The 17,054-nt window shown below is 34.0% G+C and overlaps 1 protein-coding gene across 20 annotated transcripts in view; it reads left to right on the forward strand.

Annotated features, from left to right (window-relative positions):
* Positions 1-17,054, forward strand: part of RALYL (RALY RNA binding protein like) — a 725,790-nt gene that overhangs the window by 340,496 nt on the left and 368,240 nt on the right. For 19 of the 20 annotated variants that reach the window (XM_023227786.1, XM_023227788.1, XM_023227795.1 and 16 more), the window contains one exon: positions 6,064-6,342. The exons of the other annotated variant lie outside the window; for it this stretch is intronic. In XM_023227786.1, coding sequence (XP_023083554.1) covers positions 6,087-6,342 — 256 coding nt within the window. In that variant the 5' untranslated portion in view covers positions 6,064-6,086. The remainder of the gene's footprint in view (positions 1-6,063; positions 6,343-17,054) is intronic. 20 annotated transcript variants of the gene reach the window in all.

A 17,054-nucleotide genomic window follows, 5' to 3' on the forward strand; every position in this document is an offset into this window, starting at 1 on the left:
ATATTTACTGTATGCCTGTTGAATTTTCATAGTATTGTTTAATTCAAATATCACTTACTTTAAGAGGTTTTCTCTGATATTTTCAACTGGATATGATCACTTTCTCTCTTTTCCAAAAGTGACAACTTTAGTTTGTATTTATTGCAGCATTTTCCATGGTTTATCTTGTATTATAGTACTTACTTGAGTAATAGCTTTAGACTTCAGCAAATAACTTTTAGTGTATGATCCATTTTTTCTTAATCATTTTTGCCTCTCTTTCATCCTTTCCTTGGTTTTTGAATATTGTATATATTAATATTGTTGGCAGACTCTCGTGAATACCTGTATGTATTAGTCCATTCTCATGCTGCTAATAGACATACCTGAGACTGGGTAATTTTTTTTTTTTTTGACATGGATTCTTACGCTTTCGCCCAGGCTGGAGCGCAGTGGTGCGATCTTGGCTCACTGCAAACTCTGCCTCCCGGGTTCACGCCATTCTCCTGCCACAGTCTGTTGAGTAGCTGGGACTACAGGTACCCACCAACATGCCTGGCTAATTTTTTGTATTTTCAGTAGAGATGGGGTTTCCCGTGTTAGCCAGGATGGTAGACTGGGTAATTTATAAAAAAAAAAAAAAAAAAAAAAAAAAGAAGTTGAATGGATGCACAGTTACACATGAATGGGGAGGCCTCACAATCTTGACAGAAGGCTAATGAGGAGCAAAGGTACATCTTACATGGTGGCAGGCAAAATGCCAAAGGTGCTTCCCCATTTTGGTTATCTTTACAGCAGCATGCCACTCCCAGCACCAATTTACTGTGTTAGTCCATTCTCATACTGCTAATAAAGACATACCTGAGACTGGAATCGATAAAGGAAAGAGGTTTAATGGACTTACAGTTCCACATGGCTGCGGGGGCCTCACAATCATGGCAGAAGACGAAGGAAGAGCAAATGCATGTCTTATATGGCAGCAGGCAAGAGGGTATGTGCAGAGGAACGTCCCTTTATAAAACCATCAGCTCTCATGAGACTTACTCACTATCATGAGAACAGCATGGGAAAAAAACCTACTCCCATGATTCAGTTACTTCCCACTGAGTCCCTCCCACAATACATAGGGATTATTACAATTCAAGTTGAGATTTGGGTGCGGACACAGGGGCAATCCATATTACCTGATTGTTGGTTTTTTTTTTTTTTTTTTCTGTTGTTGTTTTTAATTTTTTAATCAATGTAAGTGTCTTAGTGACTCTGTAATTTAGATGGAAATTCAAGACCACTAAATCAGCAGAATGGTAGAGTTTACTGGCTAGTGATTTTGTCTGCTCCAAAAAAATATTTTATCTAAAGCACATTTTTGAGCTGCCTTTAATTTATAATAAATGTATCATATATGGATTCAAAGGTAAAAATCTCTTTCAAATACAAATTAAAAGACTTTATTTATTCTGATAACATTCTTTATAATGTTACAGAGCACTTACCACCTCAATCTGATATTTCCAGAATGAAAACCCTTAATCTTTTAAATTAGTTATCATATGACAGATAGTTAAACTTTATATTCTTCTGAAATACAGCTATACTGTCATATCTTTCCCAAGTTTTCAGGACCAAAAACATAGCTGTTCTCTAGGTTTGAATGAAACATAAATAGCTAGATACATTTCTGATTTACTTTTATACTATATGTTTACAAGGCAAGAGCCCTGTTAGCCTTTTGGGGTAAAGCAATTCATTAAAATGTGGCCTCAATTTTAACTAAGTAATATTAAAAATACAGTTTCTTAATCATACTAGCCAGATTTCAAGGGTTCAAAAGTCACATGTGGTTATTGACTAATTTTTTGGATAGTGTAGATATGGAATGTTTCCACCTTCATAGAAAATTCTTTGGAACAACAGCAACAGTAGTTTACAGTTTATCTTTTATTTTACAGCAGCTTTCATAGACACTTTACATGAGTTCCATCCAGACTTCTAAATTAAAAACAAAGAGACTGTTTGCACTGAAAAATTCATTTTCCCTTGTCATTTGTTTTATAGTTGTAACATTTTTTTGACTGTTATAAACCATTTTTTGTGTAAAAATGTAGGTATTTTTTCCAATGTCTGACAGCTCTCTAATTTTTCTTTTTATCACTGGTTTTCAGTAATTTTATTATGATGTGTCTGGTGTGGTTTTATACATATTTATTCTGCTTGAGGTTCATTGAAATTCTTGGATCTGTGGGATTATCATTTTTATCAAATTTGGAATATTTTGGCCATTAATTTTCTTGAATATTTTTCTACTAGTCCCTATGGGACTCCAGATTTATGTGTTTAACAGCTTGACAGAGTTAAATATTAACTCACTGAGGCTCTGTATATTTTTTCAATGTTTTATCTCTATACTACATTTCACATACTCTGTATTTCTACAACTTCTAATTCACTAATTTGTTCTTCTGAAGTTTCATCACCATTCAGTGATTTTTAAAAAATTTTTAGATATTATAGCTTTTATCTTTAAAAGTCCCATTTGATTCATTTTTAAAATCTTTAATGTCTCTTCTGGTCATGGGTCATATTTTAATTCTTAAGATCTGTAGGAGGTTTTGCATGATGATGAAAAAAGTGTATTTTATGTGATTGAATGTCTGAGTTCGATTTTTTCCTTTTTTTTTTTTTTTTTTTTTGAGATGGAGCTTCACTTTGTCGCTGGAGTGCAGTGAGGTGCTTTCTGCTCACTGCAACCTCTGACTCCCAACTTCAAGTGATTCTTCTGCCTCAGCTTTCCAAGTAGTTGGGATTTGCAGATGTGTGCCACCAGGCTTGGCTGGTTTGTGTGTGTGTGTGTGTGTGTATTTTAGTAGAGATGGGGTTTTATCATGTTGGCCAGGCTGGTCTCAAACTCCTGACCTCAAGCCGTCTACCCACTTCAGCCTCCCAAAGTGCAGGGATTACAGGCATGAACTACCACACCTGACCCAATTATTGTTTTTAAAGAAGTGTTATACTTTTCTTTGATAGACATTTGGGTTGTTTCTGCTTTAGTTTGATCATCGTAAGCCTTGTTTTCAGCTTTTGCTAGGGTGGTCACAGAATACCTTTACCTGTTGGAATCTTTAATCCCCATTACTAAGGCCCACCATTCTGATGCCTAAATTTAATTCTCCGGGTAGTCAATTTGGCCTCTCCACTGCTGCTGGTAGGAACGTGAATGATTCCTGGCCTTTTGAGGTTCTTGGAATCATTCAGTTCACAAGTTTGCAATAACTTCTTGCCTAGCCTCATGAAACTGTACCCTTTGCATACATGACTTAGAAATCAGCATAGGTTCAAAGGACTTTAAAGCAGATTTCTAGAGTTCTTTTTCTGCATAGCTCTTTTGTCTCAAGAAACCTGTCACACAAATTCCAACTGCCGCAGATGCTCTGAACTGTGATCTGTATCTCCCCAACTCACTAGGGTAACTTTCTCAGTTTGTGATATCCTCCCTACCCCACGGACAATGCTTCTAGACCTGAAATATGTTTTCCAGGCAGAAAGCTTGGCTCTCCTATGTTTTACTTGTTTGTCTCTTCTTTCTCAGATGTAATGGCTCTGTACTGCCTGTTTTAATGTCTGAAAAACAGTTGCTTCATCTATGTTTCCCTGGTTTTCTATTTCTTTGAACCAGGTGGGTTAATTTAGTCACTGTTACTCCATCATGGCTGAAAGTGTAAATCTTTCTTCAACTGATTTAAAAGTTTCTGTAATAGAAAAGATATTAAACTATGAATTGAGGCCTAACTTTTAGAGAATGTTGAAATGACAGAATGCAATACTACAACAAATCTTATAAACCTGGATAGACTCATTTAAAATGATAAACAGTTATGTACTCTTATAAACACTGATAGAAACTAGCAAGTCAGTGGTTGTGAAAAAAATTAGATACATAGATATGTATAGATTTTAAGATAGGTAAGAATTATTAATTAGAATTACACAGTTGTAAGTTTGGAGGTACAGGTATGAGTGTCATCCACACAGAATAAAAGAACAGAGCAGAGTCCAAGATAGCATGTTGACATTCACAGTGAGCATTCAGAGTACAGCTGTACCTTCAAATTAAATTTGACCAAGGGTTACTATCAATGGCAGACCACCAGGCTCTGTAAACCACAGGTCTGATCTAATCTAGAAATTCTTGTGTTTGCATTTTAACCAGTGTATATCTGTCCAGGAAATAAAACGTCAACCATAAGAATTGTTTACCCTTGAAAATAACTCTATGGTGTTTCTAAAAGTGTGTGTCACATGAGAGCACAAACAAAATACTATGCTTTCTATGGATTGTATTACTGATGTTGACCTGGAATGGTAAGAAAGGAAACTGACTCTAGATTACCTACCTTGATTTTTCTTGTTTCAATTAATTCTCAGAGCATTTGTCTTGAGATATGCAATAGCTCAAATTTCAAGATAAAAAAAAAATGTCAAATTTCTTTCTTCAACTCTACTTTGAATAATTCATACAGGTACCACTTAAATGTAGCTAATCTGAATCAATACAAGGCAGTGTTATAATCTTTGTTTCTAATGATATTTTACTCTTAATTTTTGTGTAAATAACTGAATGTTTTATTTGTGAAACTGATCTTCATTATAAGGAGATATTTATAATGTTGGCTGTCCCATATGAAGTAAAGCTTTAAAAATCTCAGAGGTAATATTGAACAACTTAATTTGCAACATTTTACATTACTTGGTTGCTCTTGATTTCAGGAGTACCTGGTTTAAATACATAATAAGTACATTTTCAAGCATATCCAATTTACATGCCTTAAAGACTTCCACTGCCTTAATGTTTAATTTAGAAATATCATTTTAAATGATTCTTAAAATCAGATGCACTTATTTTTATAGCTGTAATATTTTAAGAGAGCCTTCATATAAAAATATAGTTGTCACTGACAAACGGTATCAATTAGCTAATGTTCAACAATGATCATCAATTCAGAGACTGTAACCTTGTTGAAATTTTAGTTTAGCCTTAATGTTGTCTATAATAGGTACTGTAAATGATGCATGACAAAAAATAGGTTGTTAGCAAATGTTGTGGAAGGAAGGAAGGAAGGAAGGAAGGAAGGAAGGAAGGAAGGAAGGAAGGAAGGAAGGAAGGGGAGAAGGAAGGAAGGAATTTTCAAGGCCTTAAAAATAAATCTGTACGTGCTGGAATACTTAGAAATAAAAGTTTTGTTGAATTTAATTAGACACAAATATTCTACCAAGCTCACAAAATGATTTTGAAAAATACTAGCAATCTTTAGGCAACATAGGAGCCCTAAGTTAAGTGAATTACAAAGAGAGGTTAAGAATAACATTTCAACTGTTACCTAATCTCCTAATTTGCTGATCATTGATGAACATTGGCTCATATGTTTTGTTTTGTGTTTTTATGAAACTGACATGTGCTATTGGTTCAAATAAATAGCATATATAGTATTCTGGCTAGGTCGCTTATTTTTAAAATTGTGATTTTCTTATGTTAAATTTTCGAATTGAATTTCTAATGCCATATTTTTTCTTTTCCACAGCCTTTAATGGAAAAAACTATCAGTTTCTGACAGAAGGGTTCTGATATTGAAATAGACAATATGTCTACCTATTATAGAAATATAAAAATAAAAATGCATGTACTCAAACAGAAGATGGATGTTACATTTCTGTAATACATCTATCATTAGACCTTAGCCATACTGGACTTTTGGTTGCTGTTGATAGAATAAGGCAGATTTTCCTCAAACTTTCTTTTGCAAAATAGACAGACTTAAATATAAAAACAACTGCAAAATGTTCAGTCATTAACAAATCAAGAATTTTTATAACTGTATGTTGTCATTATAAGTTTTTTCTACTGTATTTAGCAATGCAATGTTTACTTTTATATTACTAAATATATTAATTTTCTTCTCAAGAAAATCATTAATACTTAGGGATTGGAGGTTTCCTGAGTGTAATATTGAAAAACTGTTAAAAAGCCAGTGATACCCATTCAATCTAATGATTTACCTTTTGATTATTTGTTTTGTTTGTTTGTTTAAGGATTAAAGCAAGGAGAGCCAATCATGACTGGCAAAACACAGACCAGCAATGTCACCAATAAGAATGACCCCAAGTCCATCAACTCCCGTGTTTTCATTGGCAATCTAAATACGGCAATTGTCAAGAAAGTTGACATTGAAGCCATTTTTTCAAAGTATGGAAAAATAGTTGGATGCTCCGTTCACAAAGGTTATGCATTTGTACAGTACATGAGTGAGCGACATGCAAGAGCTGCAGTGGCTGGAGAAAATGCCAGAGTCATCGCCGGCCAACCACTTGGTAAGTCATGCTTAGACATGGATCTCATGTTATTGTTCATATATCTGGAAATTGTTTTATTTCTCAAAACCCAACACCACTGTTGTTTCTACCTCTTCTTTAACCAATTAGAGTGATTTTATATTTATAATTCATATTTTTTATCTTATATTGTTTTATATATAGGTATCTTGTTTTCTCTATAAATTTATAAATTTGAGATCAAGGCTACGTTGCAATACTTATTACCTCCACCAATCCTAACACAGCCAGGCAAATAATAAATATACATCAGATTTAACTTTATTTGACTTGAAATAGCATCTGTCTTCCAGGAAACACTATCCTATGCAAAAAATAACTTCGCTTGTTACACTTACGGCATTTGATTTGAGAGCCTAATGCATTTTCGTCATTTCCTGTGTTTTGGAGGAGAAGGGATAGAAAATAGCAAAAGAAAGTAAATTTTTAGAACTGGAAAAGGAATATAATTCACATTTTAAAAATATACTTAAAGATTTTGTATATTGTGCCTATATAATCATGCATAATAATCAGATTTCTTTCTAATGTTCAAGAAACAATATAGTTTTTTTCACAGAAAGGAAAACAATGTAGTCTGAAATAAAATTAAAAACTTGGAAAAAATATTTTATAATTAATGTGTAGATAAAAAAAATCAGATAATTATTTAGATGTTCTTCTACCTTAGGAAAAAAATACAGTTAATATAGTAATGATTCCTCAATTTATATTTCCTGTTCTCTCTAGATTCATGTATCAAACTCATTGTACAGCATCTTCTCATGGATACTTAAAAGGCATTTCAGCTTCATATGGCCAGAACAAAACCCATGATTTTCCACACCCTCAACCTTCTCCACTCCCCAGCTTCCTCATTACAATAAAGGGAACCCCCATTTTATCCAGTGTTTCAAAACAAAAAACAAAAAAAACGACAACTTTGATTCTTAACTTCCTCAATCATCAAGTTCACTTGTCAATTTATCTCAAATGTATTCCAAACCCAATCTCCTTTTAAATGTGTGCTGAAGGCTATCTCATACAGGCCACGATTGAATCTCAAGAGCACTGAAATAACTCCCTTGTTGGTCCACTTCTTTTTACTCTTGCCAGAGTGTCTTTTAAAAACATAGATCAGATTATGTTCTTATCCTGCTTTTAAACCTCTAATGCCTTTCTCATACAGAATAAGATTCACATTCTATATCATACCTACAATGCCCTACACTGCCACATCTTCAATTCTATCTCCTTATTCTCTCTGCCTTCTTGAACCATTCTAGTTATGCTGGCTGCCTTGATAATGCCTCAGACATTCCAAGATTGTTCCTACTTCAGAGGCTTTGTATTTGCTATTCCCTCTGTTCAGACAACAGGTCTTTGCTAATTATTTGTTCCCTGCTTTATTGAGTGTGCCGTGCTCAAAATTTACCTGCAATGAGAGGCTGTTACTGACTAGCCTATCTAAAATGGAATAATCACCTTTCTCCTTCTTTCACTGTCTATTCCATTACTTTGTGTTATTTTTTTTCGTGGCACCTATCAGCGTCTAGATTACATAGTTTAATTTATAATCTTACCTGTGTCATGACCACAAATATAAAGCTGAAGAAGCATACAAAAGAAGCAAGTCAAAAGTATAGAGAAGTCAAGCTAGAAGAGTGTTAAGAATATTGTGAATATTATCAAATGATATAACACAATTAAAACTATTTGGGAAGGTATGGAATTCATTAAAATGTGGGAGACGTCAGAGGTAATAGTCTTGAGGGAAAAAAGCAAAAGATGTTTTGTGTAAGTGCCTGATATTTAACTACAAAAAATCACTATCACATAGGAATATAATTTTTATTTCGATTGGTCCCATCCAACTTTCTATATTTTAAAGAAACGAAATAAAGGAAGTGCTTTCCAGCAGACATTGGTATATTTTCCACTTGTCTTTTTGTTTCCCTGAATGCCTCCATTCTGCTGGCTTACTTTGGTATGGGAATTTTCTGACATTTTTGTTTTTCTTTTTAAGTTGAAAGTCTTCATTCAGGGCCATGTCCCAGCACATTTCACGGGAAACTCTATTTACTGTCTGTATCCTGATTATTATGAAACTAACAAATACTTGAGGAAATGCATTTAATTATTTTTGTTGTTTGAAAAATTAACTATCAGTTTAAGATCAATTAAAAGCCTGTTTCACTTTTTATTTTTTTATTTTTTTATTTTTATTTTATTTATTTATTTATTTATTTATTTTTTTGAGGCAGAGTCTTGCTCTGTCCCCCGGACTGGAGTGCAGTGGCCGGATCTCAGCTCACTGCAAGCTCCGCCTCCCGGGTTTATGCCATTCTCATGCCTCAGCCTCCCGAGTAGCTGGGACTACAGGCGCCCGCCACCTCGCCCGGCTAGTTTTTTGTATTTTTTAGTAGAGACGGGGTTTCCCCGTGTTAGCCAGGATGGTCTCGATCTCCTGACCTCGTGATCCACCCGTCTTGGCCTCCCAAAGTGCTGGGATTACAGGCTTGAGCCACCGTGCCCGGCCGTTTCACTTTTTAATGAGCTACAGCTAATTTTCTGGAATTCTGTTTCCTATCACTACTCGGTTGATTGCTATCTTTTTGAGAAGAACGCAATGAACAAAGATAAATACCACACTAAAAATGTAGTGCCTTACCTGCACAAACCAAAGGAAAAAAATGATACCAAATTGCTTTGTTTTGAGAGGCACAAAGTTAAATTGTGCCTCTTCTAAGATACCGTTTCTCATTCTCAGTCATTCCTCTTAGAACCTCTCTTAGTTTTGTCCTCAGGTAAATCTTTAGAGCATATAGCCTAATCATCTGTAATCACATTTTGTGCCTGAAACCAAGTCTTAGACTTTAGTTCAAATCTCGTCTTTCACTACGTCTGTCCAAGCTGAATGACTTTTCATACAAAGCAAGTACGTTACAATTTATCCAACAATTTTGTTTTTCAGGTCAAGCGCATGACCATATCCACCGTTTTTTGTTTGTTTGTTTGTTTCACCTGTGTTGCTAGAAACTCAGGCAAAGGCATATCTTCCAGTTGTTCCCTATAGAAGTTAGTTCCTCCATCATGTCCTGAAGAAGACCCTTAGTTTCTAGGATGTGTATACATTTCTAGCTTTAAGTATTATACCTTTGTTTTTGACGATTTGAGCAAAACTTCAGTTCAAGCATATTAATCACTTGCTTCTTGAGTTTTTTGATTCCCAAATAAACCCTTTCTAATCTGCCCCCCAGCAAACCCCAGCAAGTTCTTAATATGAAGCACGTTTTTTATGGATGAAATAATAGGCCATTATTACATGGAATTATTATTAGTATCAGGTACAACAACCGATCTAAGCATTCTTCTTTTTCTTAAGAGTGAGAAGGAAATTAATATTCCTTATTAATCATGCACTGGATTAGTACTTTACCTGTATTACCTTATTTGATCTCAAATAATGCGTATTTGTATATCATTTTCTGAAAAGGAACAGTGTTTTATTTACTACATGTTTAAAATATTTATATATAATTTAGAGATTAAAAATTAAACATCAGTAGTACCAGAAAAAATTAAACATCCTTATGTGAGTTCTTAAAGTTTTATGAAGACTGTAGTCTTCATAATTTAATTTATTTTCTTATACATTTCCAGTTGTTTGGCACATTTTTTGCACAATGATAGAGAGTATCCATTTTTATTCTTAACTTCCTGTCTTTGATACATAATAGAACACTGCTAAACCCTTTGTGGAAAAACAGAAAAAAAGATTGCATTTTGACTCATATTACTTAGGGAATCTTAAAAAGTCAGAATCTATCTATGAAATTATTCAGAATTTTTTAAATCACAATTCCTATAATGTAAAAATCCTCATAAAACTGTCTATGTTTTTTTATTTAATTGATTTTAATACAATTTTAATATAAGCAAGTAAAATTTAACATATCCTCTTAATATTTAATTGAGTTTAAATTCTAAGTTTGTTAATATTGGAAATATTTATTACATTTTTCAATCTAAGTGTAGTCACTAGAACTTTTTTCCTCAAACACATGTGCAAGATAAAAACTTTTTAAATGCTTAATAGAGACAATTTTTATGAGTAGTCACACACAAAGCATCCTTTCACACAAAATATTATACAGAGGTTAGACTCAGACTAGACAGTGCCAATTTTATGTATCTACTGATTACATTGGCTTGATTACAAACATGCTCTAAATACATATTTGCAATGTCTATCTTTGTATTCAGATTATTTTACTCTTACAATGCTTGTAAAAGATACAATTTATAAATTTGACAAGTCAGCTGTTGATAGGAGGAGGAGCCAAACATTGATAATTAATTTATCTAGAGCAATCATTTTTGTTCTGAAACTCATATGCAGGCCCCTGTCCTTAAGAAGCAAAGTTTGCTTTGGGAAAAGAATATATAAAGCAGAGAATTAAATTACTTTTATCACATTGTAGGTGTCTTGCAAATGCAGAAATAATTCAGAGTGGGGACATGATTAATAGAGATTGTAAATTTTAAAGTAAATATGGTGAATATACTTAACCAGATCCTGAAGGAAGTAATGAAATTGTCTTAGTAGAGAGGAAGATGTTGGAGAGGTTTCATGAGTAAGAACAAAGAGGAGAATATTCAAATACTTGTAACAATTCCTGTCAAGCATGCGCTGAGAGCAATGGATTTCAAACATCTTTTTATCCTCAACTATTTTGCATCCAGAGTGATCTTTTCAAAATTCAAATCTAATCATGTCACTGTCTTTTAAAACTTTCAGGGATTTCTCATTGTTCTCAGAAAAAAAGACTGAAACCTTTGCTGTGGGCTACAAGTTTCTACCTCACTTGTTTCTTTGTCACCTGCAGACTCACATCATAGCCCCCTCAGCCTTGCTTAGAGCTCCAGTTAAATTGACTTCTTTCAGTTCTTTGAACAACTTGTGTTCTGTCCCCCAACAGGGCCTTTGCACGTGCTATCTTGACTGCCCAGAATGTTCTTCCCTATGAAGCTCTGCACCACCTCACCCTACGTCCCCACTTTATCCCCTTTACCTGGCTAATCATTCTTCAGATCTCAAATGAAATTTCAATCCTTTAGTGAAACCTCCTTGTCTCCCTCAAAGCTAGCTGAAGTGTTTTACTATACTTTCAAGCAAGTGTCTTCTTTTCAATTGTATTTTTATATTTATTATTTTGTAATTGATATCTGTCCCTTCTCTCTCTAAGCTATAAGTTTCTTAGGGCATGGACTATATATATGTACGTGTGTGTGTGTGTGTATATATATACACACTTACATGGCAAATGCTCAGTGAGGATGTACTGGATGAATGGTTGGATAGATGGTTAGTTGAAGGAATGGATGGACTTGCCTAAAGGGGTCACTCACACTGAAAAGAGTACCACAAGAAGAAGAAAAAGAAGCAGGAGGAGGAATAAGAAGAGAACAGGGAAAAGAAGGAAGGAGAAGGGGCAATTGCAACTTCCCCAGAAAGCTAGACGATATAGTTGGGGTTGCTGTTAAGTGAAGACAAAGTGGTTGTGATCAGCTTGCTAAGGAGACTAGGAATTTAACCTTGAAATCCTTCAACAGACATTCCAAAGGGAACTGTTCCATGGACCTGATTTCAGTTTTTCATAAATATAATCCAGTATTTAATAAGCATGAAATATTAACACATACATACTTTATTCAAAGGTTAGAGTGAATGATATATTGGTTTGAAGAAAGATTTCTATTTATGAAAAACTTCCTACACATTCCTTAAAATGTCATCCTTTCATAGTTTTCTCTTATTAATAGCTGTATATTTGCACGGCACTTCATCATTGTCAAAGTTCTTTCATGCACATACTATCTTCTTTGATTTTCACAACAATGCCAAGAAGTAATATTAGTATTTATGCCCATTCTGCTGGCTAGGAGCCAAAGCACAGAGAAATGAACTTAGTCTGTATCACCCAAATGGTGGTACAAGATTGTTGGCTCACGTTTTCTAACCCTAATTATTTTTACCATTTCTCCTTCCAGAAATTTATTCCATTTCAGCAGAGTGATCATAAACTCTGTCATCCAAACAATAATACTTTTGAGAGTGGAAAGGTTACTCTCATTGATTTTGCTTTGTTTGTGGGGCCTGTCCTGTGCATGGTAGGATGTTAGTAGGATCCCTGACTTCTACCTGCAAGATACCTCTAGTACCCCTTCCAAATAGTGACAGCCAAAAATTGTCTCCATATTACCAAATGTCTCCTGGGAGGCAAAATCACTCCAGTTAAGCATTACTATTTTAGGGTAATCATACCAAAATAAACGCCATTAATTTTCAGAAATATTCTAATGGTCCTAGGATAAACTATATTAAAACAATGCTCTGAGTTATTTTGACAGTAACTCATAATTTATAATAAGAATGTATCTTTTCCAATATTTCAGAAAATAGAACTCAGTAAGCACGTTTCAGGGCAATTTTAATTTATTCATGACCATGGCTTACCCACTTACATCACCGGTTTGTTACAAAGTCCTCTGTCTCTTCACATCTTTAATACACTGCCTTTTAGAGGTATGATTTTTCTTCATTAGATCCCTCCATTCAAACATGTCTAATCGCCACTAGAAATGGTGAAGAAAAAGAAAGCATCATGGAAGTGTTAAGTGAAAAATACGGAGTACCAAGATTACTCAGAGGCTCAGGATGATCTTCAAATATATATTATTCAACAACAACACTAAAAACTTGTTAAGACAAAGACAGAACTGCAGCATCCCTAGTTGATGTTGTCTCTAACAAATGCATTAGTTTTACCAAGCATCCATCCTGTTTCATTTTGGTAAGTATTATTCTTCTGCATATGCCTCTAGCTTCAAATTAGATGGAGTATCTGAGCATCTAGCAAGGACAGATTGACAAAGAGCCTGGGGTGAAATGAGTATGGATAACCATTTTTGACAAAGTAGTCTACCGCAGAACCCCTAAACAAGCACATGAACCTTATGGAGATTTCTACGTCATGAAAAATCCTGTAGAAAATATCTAAAGAATGCTGCAGGTAATAAATAGCACTTTCAGCAAGGCACCATTATGTAATTCTATTACCATTTGGACTGAGAAAAAAGAAGGTAATTTTTAGCTTTCGCCTCAGTGTCTAAAGAAGATATTGTTATCATAATTTCTTAACTTGATAGGTTAACAAAACCTCCACTCCTGAAGATACAAATCAAAAGTTAGCCCTTCAGCTACTTTAAATATTAGCTGCAATAAGTGTACAAAAATATTTGAATATATAAATCTTGGAATTTTTCTTAACAACCTTTGAAACTATTCACCATTCTCGCTTGCTTTTTCCACCTACAAAATGTTCAACTCATTCCTATATTTTAAACATCCAACTTTCCTAACAGATTGTGTTATACAGATTATGTGAAGTACTTCATCAATTACAAAATACTATGTAGAGATGACTACTATATTTGTTTTAAAAACTCTATTCACAGGCCGGGTGCAGTGGCTCACACCTATAATCTCATCACTTTGGGAGGCCAAGGCAAACAGATCGCTTGAGCCCAGCGGTTTCAGACCTGCTTGGGCAACATGGCGAAACCCCATCTCTGCAAAAAATACAAAAATTAGCTGGGCTTGGTGGCATGCACCTGTGATCTTAGTTATTCAGGAAGCTGAGGTGGGAGAATCACCTGCGCCTGGGAAGTTGAGGTAGTGGGCCACAGTGAACTGTGATCATGCCACTGCACTCCAGCCTCAGTGAAAGTGAAATCCTGTCTCAAAAAAAAAAAAAAAAAAAAATTCTATTCACAAGGCTGTGGAGGGACTTAAATGGTGTACAAATGAGTGGGAGTATGAAGCTTACTTATGAAATGGTATTCAGTATAAATCACTTTTGTTTCATCATTTCTGGGATTCATGGAAACATATTGCCATCCCATATCAGTGGCTTGTACTAATAATGTTTTTTATTTATATGTCATTTTTTCCTCATCAACCTTTTCAAAGAAGATCAAGGTACACTTCATTACATTTTTTAAAAATTATCTTTCCAACATCCTTCAAGGAAGCTAAATAGTAGATTTCATTAAGCCCATTTTACAAATAAGTGAATTCTATAATGTAGTTAAAGAGAGCAGGTTTTTATGAAAACAAAAGTCTCAGAAATTTCTTCCAACATTGTGCATAATTACTGTAAGTTTCCTTAGTTCTGCTTCCAAGGTGTGTATGTATGTGTATATACATCTGGTAATTGTTTAAGAAGTCTTCATCCTCATCCTTCACTGTCATAAATTAATAAGTAACAAAAACAATACTATGTGGGTTATAAAGCACAACAGACATTCAAAGTTTTCAGTAATTAAACAGAGCTACTTAAAATGCTGTAAACAAATGCTAATTAGCAAGCTTCCACGATAGAGTGAATTATAGAACTAACGGTCTGTCAGCCAGGGAGATACATGGCCCCACAGATGATAGAAAGCCCAGGGGATTTGCTTTCTATTTCTAAAACTGGTTATTTGACTCGATCACTGAACCTAAATTAGTGAAAGCAGTGGTAGAGACTGTAAATAATTTTTTTCATTAAAACTATCACTGGAAACTTCTGAGCAACATTTAAAGATCTTATTAGTTCTAACTTGTTTGTTACTTAATCCCTAGTACAAAGCTAAATAATATATAAAAATATAGAAAAAAAATCAATGTCTGAAGTTGTCCTTCAATGTGGGGAATAAAATGTCTGAAAGTCATTTATGAGCTAATTTTAGAGTGCTTTACTACGAGAAATATTTATTCTTTCAACACTACATGTGTTGTTTTAGATGCTTGCCAACACATACTAAATTCTAAAAGAGAATAAAAACATAGTGCCCCCACCAAAATGAAATAAAATAAAATATAAAGTAAAATAATAAAACAAAATAGATTACTACTCTTGGAAAATATTCTAAGTGTAGAGTAAAATATGTGTACGTAAGATAACATGCAGATGAAGATGGTAAATACAAGATAAAGCATGATGTAATACAGATCAAATACCATAAAAGGATGAAGTATTGTAAATTTATTTAAGAAAGGCTTATGGGCCAGTTGTAAAGTAAAATGTTCACCTATGAAACAATACACAATACGAAGTGGGAAACTCAAGATAAGGTATTATGTAACACACATCAAGTGCTACTGGTATTTTAAATAAAAAGTATTATAAGGTTTTTTTGGAGGCCTCTTAGGAAATGTAGATTTGAATTTAACTGTTAATCTAAAATAGGTGGCAAACAAATTGAGTATAATCATGAAGAAAATCTTTAGAGACTGCAATTCTTAAGTAATTTTAATTGAAACCAAAACACAGAATTGAAATATAGCTTGCAATGTTTGTGAAAGGCAGTGGTTTTGAGTTAGGCTCAGGACTCACGATTCCTGTGTTAGAATCCCAGCTCTCCACTTAGGACGTGTGGAACTTTGGACAAGTTACTAAAGAAACAGCTGCTATTGTCTTGTCTGTAAAATGTAGATATAAGAATAGGGCCCGCCTCATAGAGTTATGAGGATTAAATGCATCAATATGTGTAAAACGGTTAAGAACAATTCCTGGGACATACAAAGTCTTAAAAGAAGGCAAAAGGGCTAGACATCCAATTAAGTCCTATTGTTTAATGCCTTCTAAAAATGAATTTAGAAAACTGGAGAAACAGGTCCTAGATCTTTAGCTTTCTGAAGGTGTTGGTCCTGTGACAAGAATTTATGTTCTCTGGCTCTAATTTCCTCATTTGTGGGGAAGCCATGGGACTAGTTGATCAGTAAGATCCCAAAAAAGACCAAATAATCATGATGGTTTCTGCTTTTTCTGTCTTGTTGAAAAAAATCTTTGCCTCTTCTTTGGCCATAAAGACATCTTTCTGTGTTTCCTTTTAAGGGACTTTTATATTGGTTTTACTCTTCACATTTAGACTTTACTACCTCTGGAATTGAATTTTTTGGTATGGTATTTGGTAGTGGAAAAGATTCACTCATTTCCATATGAATATCAAGTAATCCCACAGGATTTGTTGAAGAGACTCTTATTTTCTAACTGCCCTGAAACATCCCTCTGAACATATATTAAGTGATCAAGTATATGTATATATGTATGTGCACGGACACACACACACACAAATGCACATTTCAATTTACATGTAATTAAATATATGCTGCAAATATTATATCACAAATAATACTGATAAATACTGTAAATGACACCATTTTGGACATATTTCCTAATTGTTTATTCCTGATTTATTTATTGATATACTTATGACCTTCTAAAATCGCTTATAAATTTTAAGCTTACTCTAGATTTTTAAACCAGTGTATGTGTCCAGCAATGTCTCTTGCAAAAAATGAGTTTTATTTATGATCTTCCAATATGTACACATTTCTTTCCTTGCTTATTCATAGGATAGCACTTGCAGAATAATATTGAAGAGCAATCATGATGGTAGATATCTTTATCTCATTACATGAGAAACCTGTCAATATTTTGATATTATTGTTTATCATAGGATTGTGTGTGTGTGTGTATGTGTGTTTGTAAACTCTATATTAAATTAGGGAAGTTATCTTCTATTTCTAGTTGGCTAACAATTTTTACCAGGAAATCATGATGAATTGTATCAACTATATTTCATGCACACATTAAAATGAA

Source organism: Piliocolobus tephrosceles, chromosome 7 (assembly GCF_002776525.5).
Source record: "Piliocolobus tephrosceles isolate RC106 chromosome 7, ASM277652v3, whole genome shotgun sequence".
NCBI lineage: Eukaryota > Metazoa > Chordata > Mammalia > Primates > Cercopithecidae > Piliocolobus > Piliocolobus tephrosceles.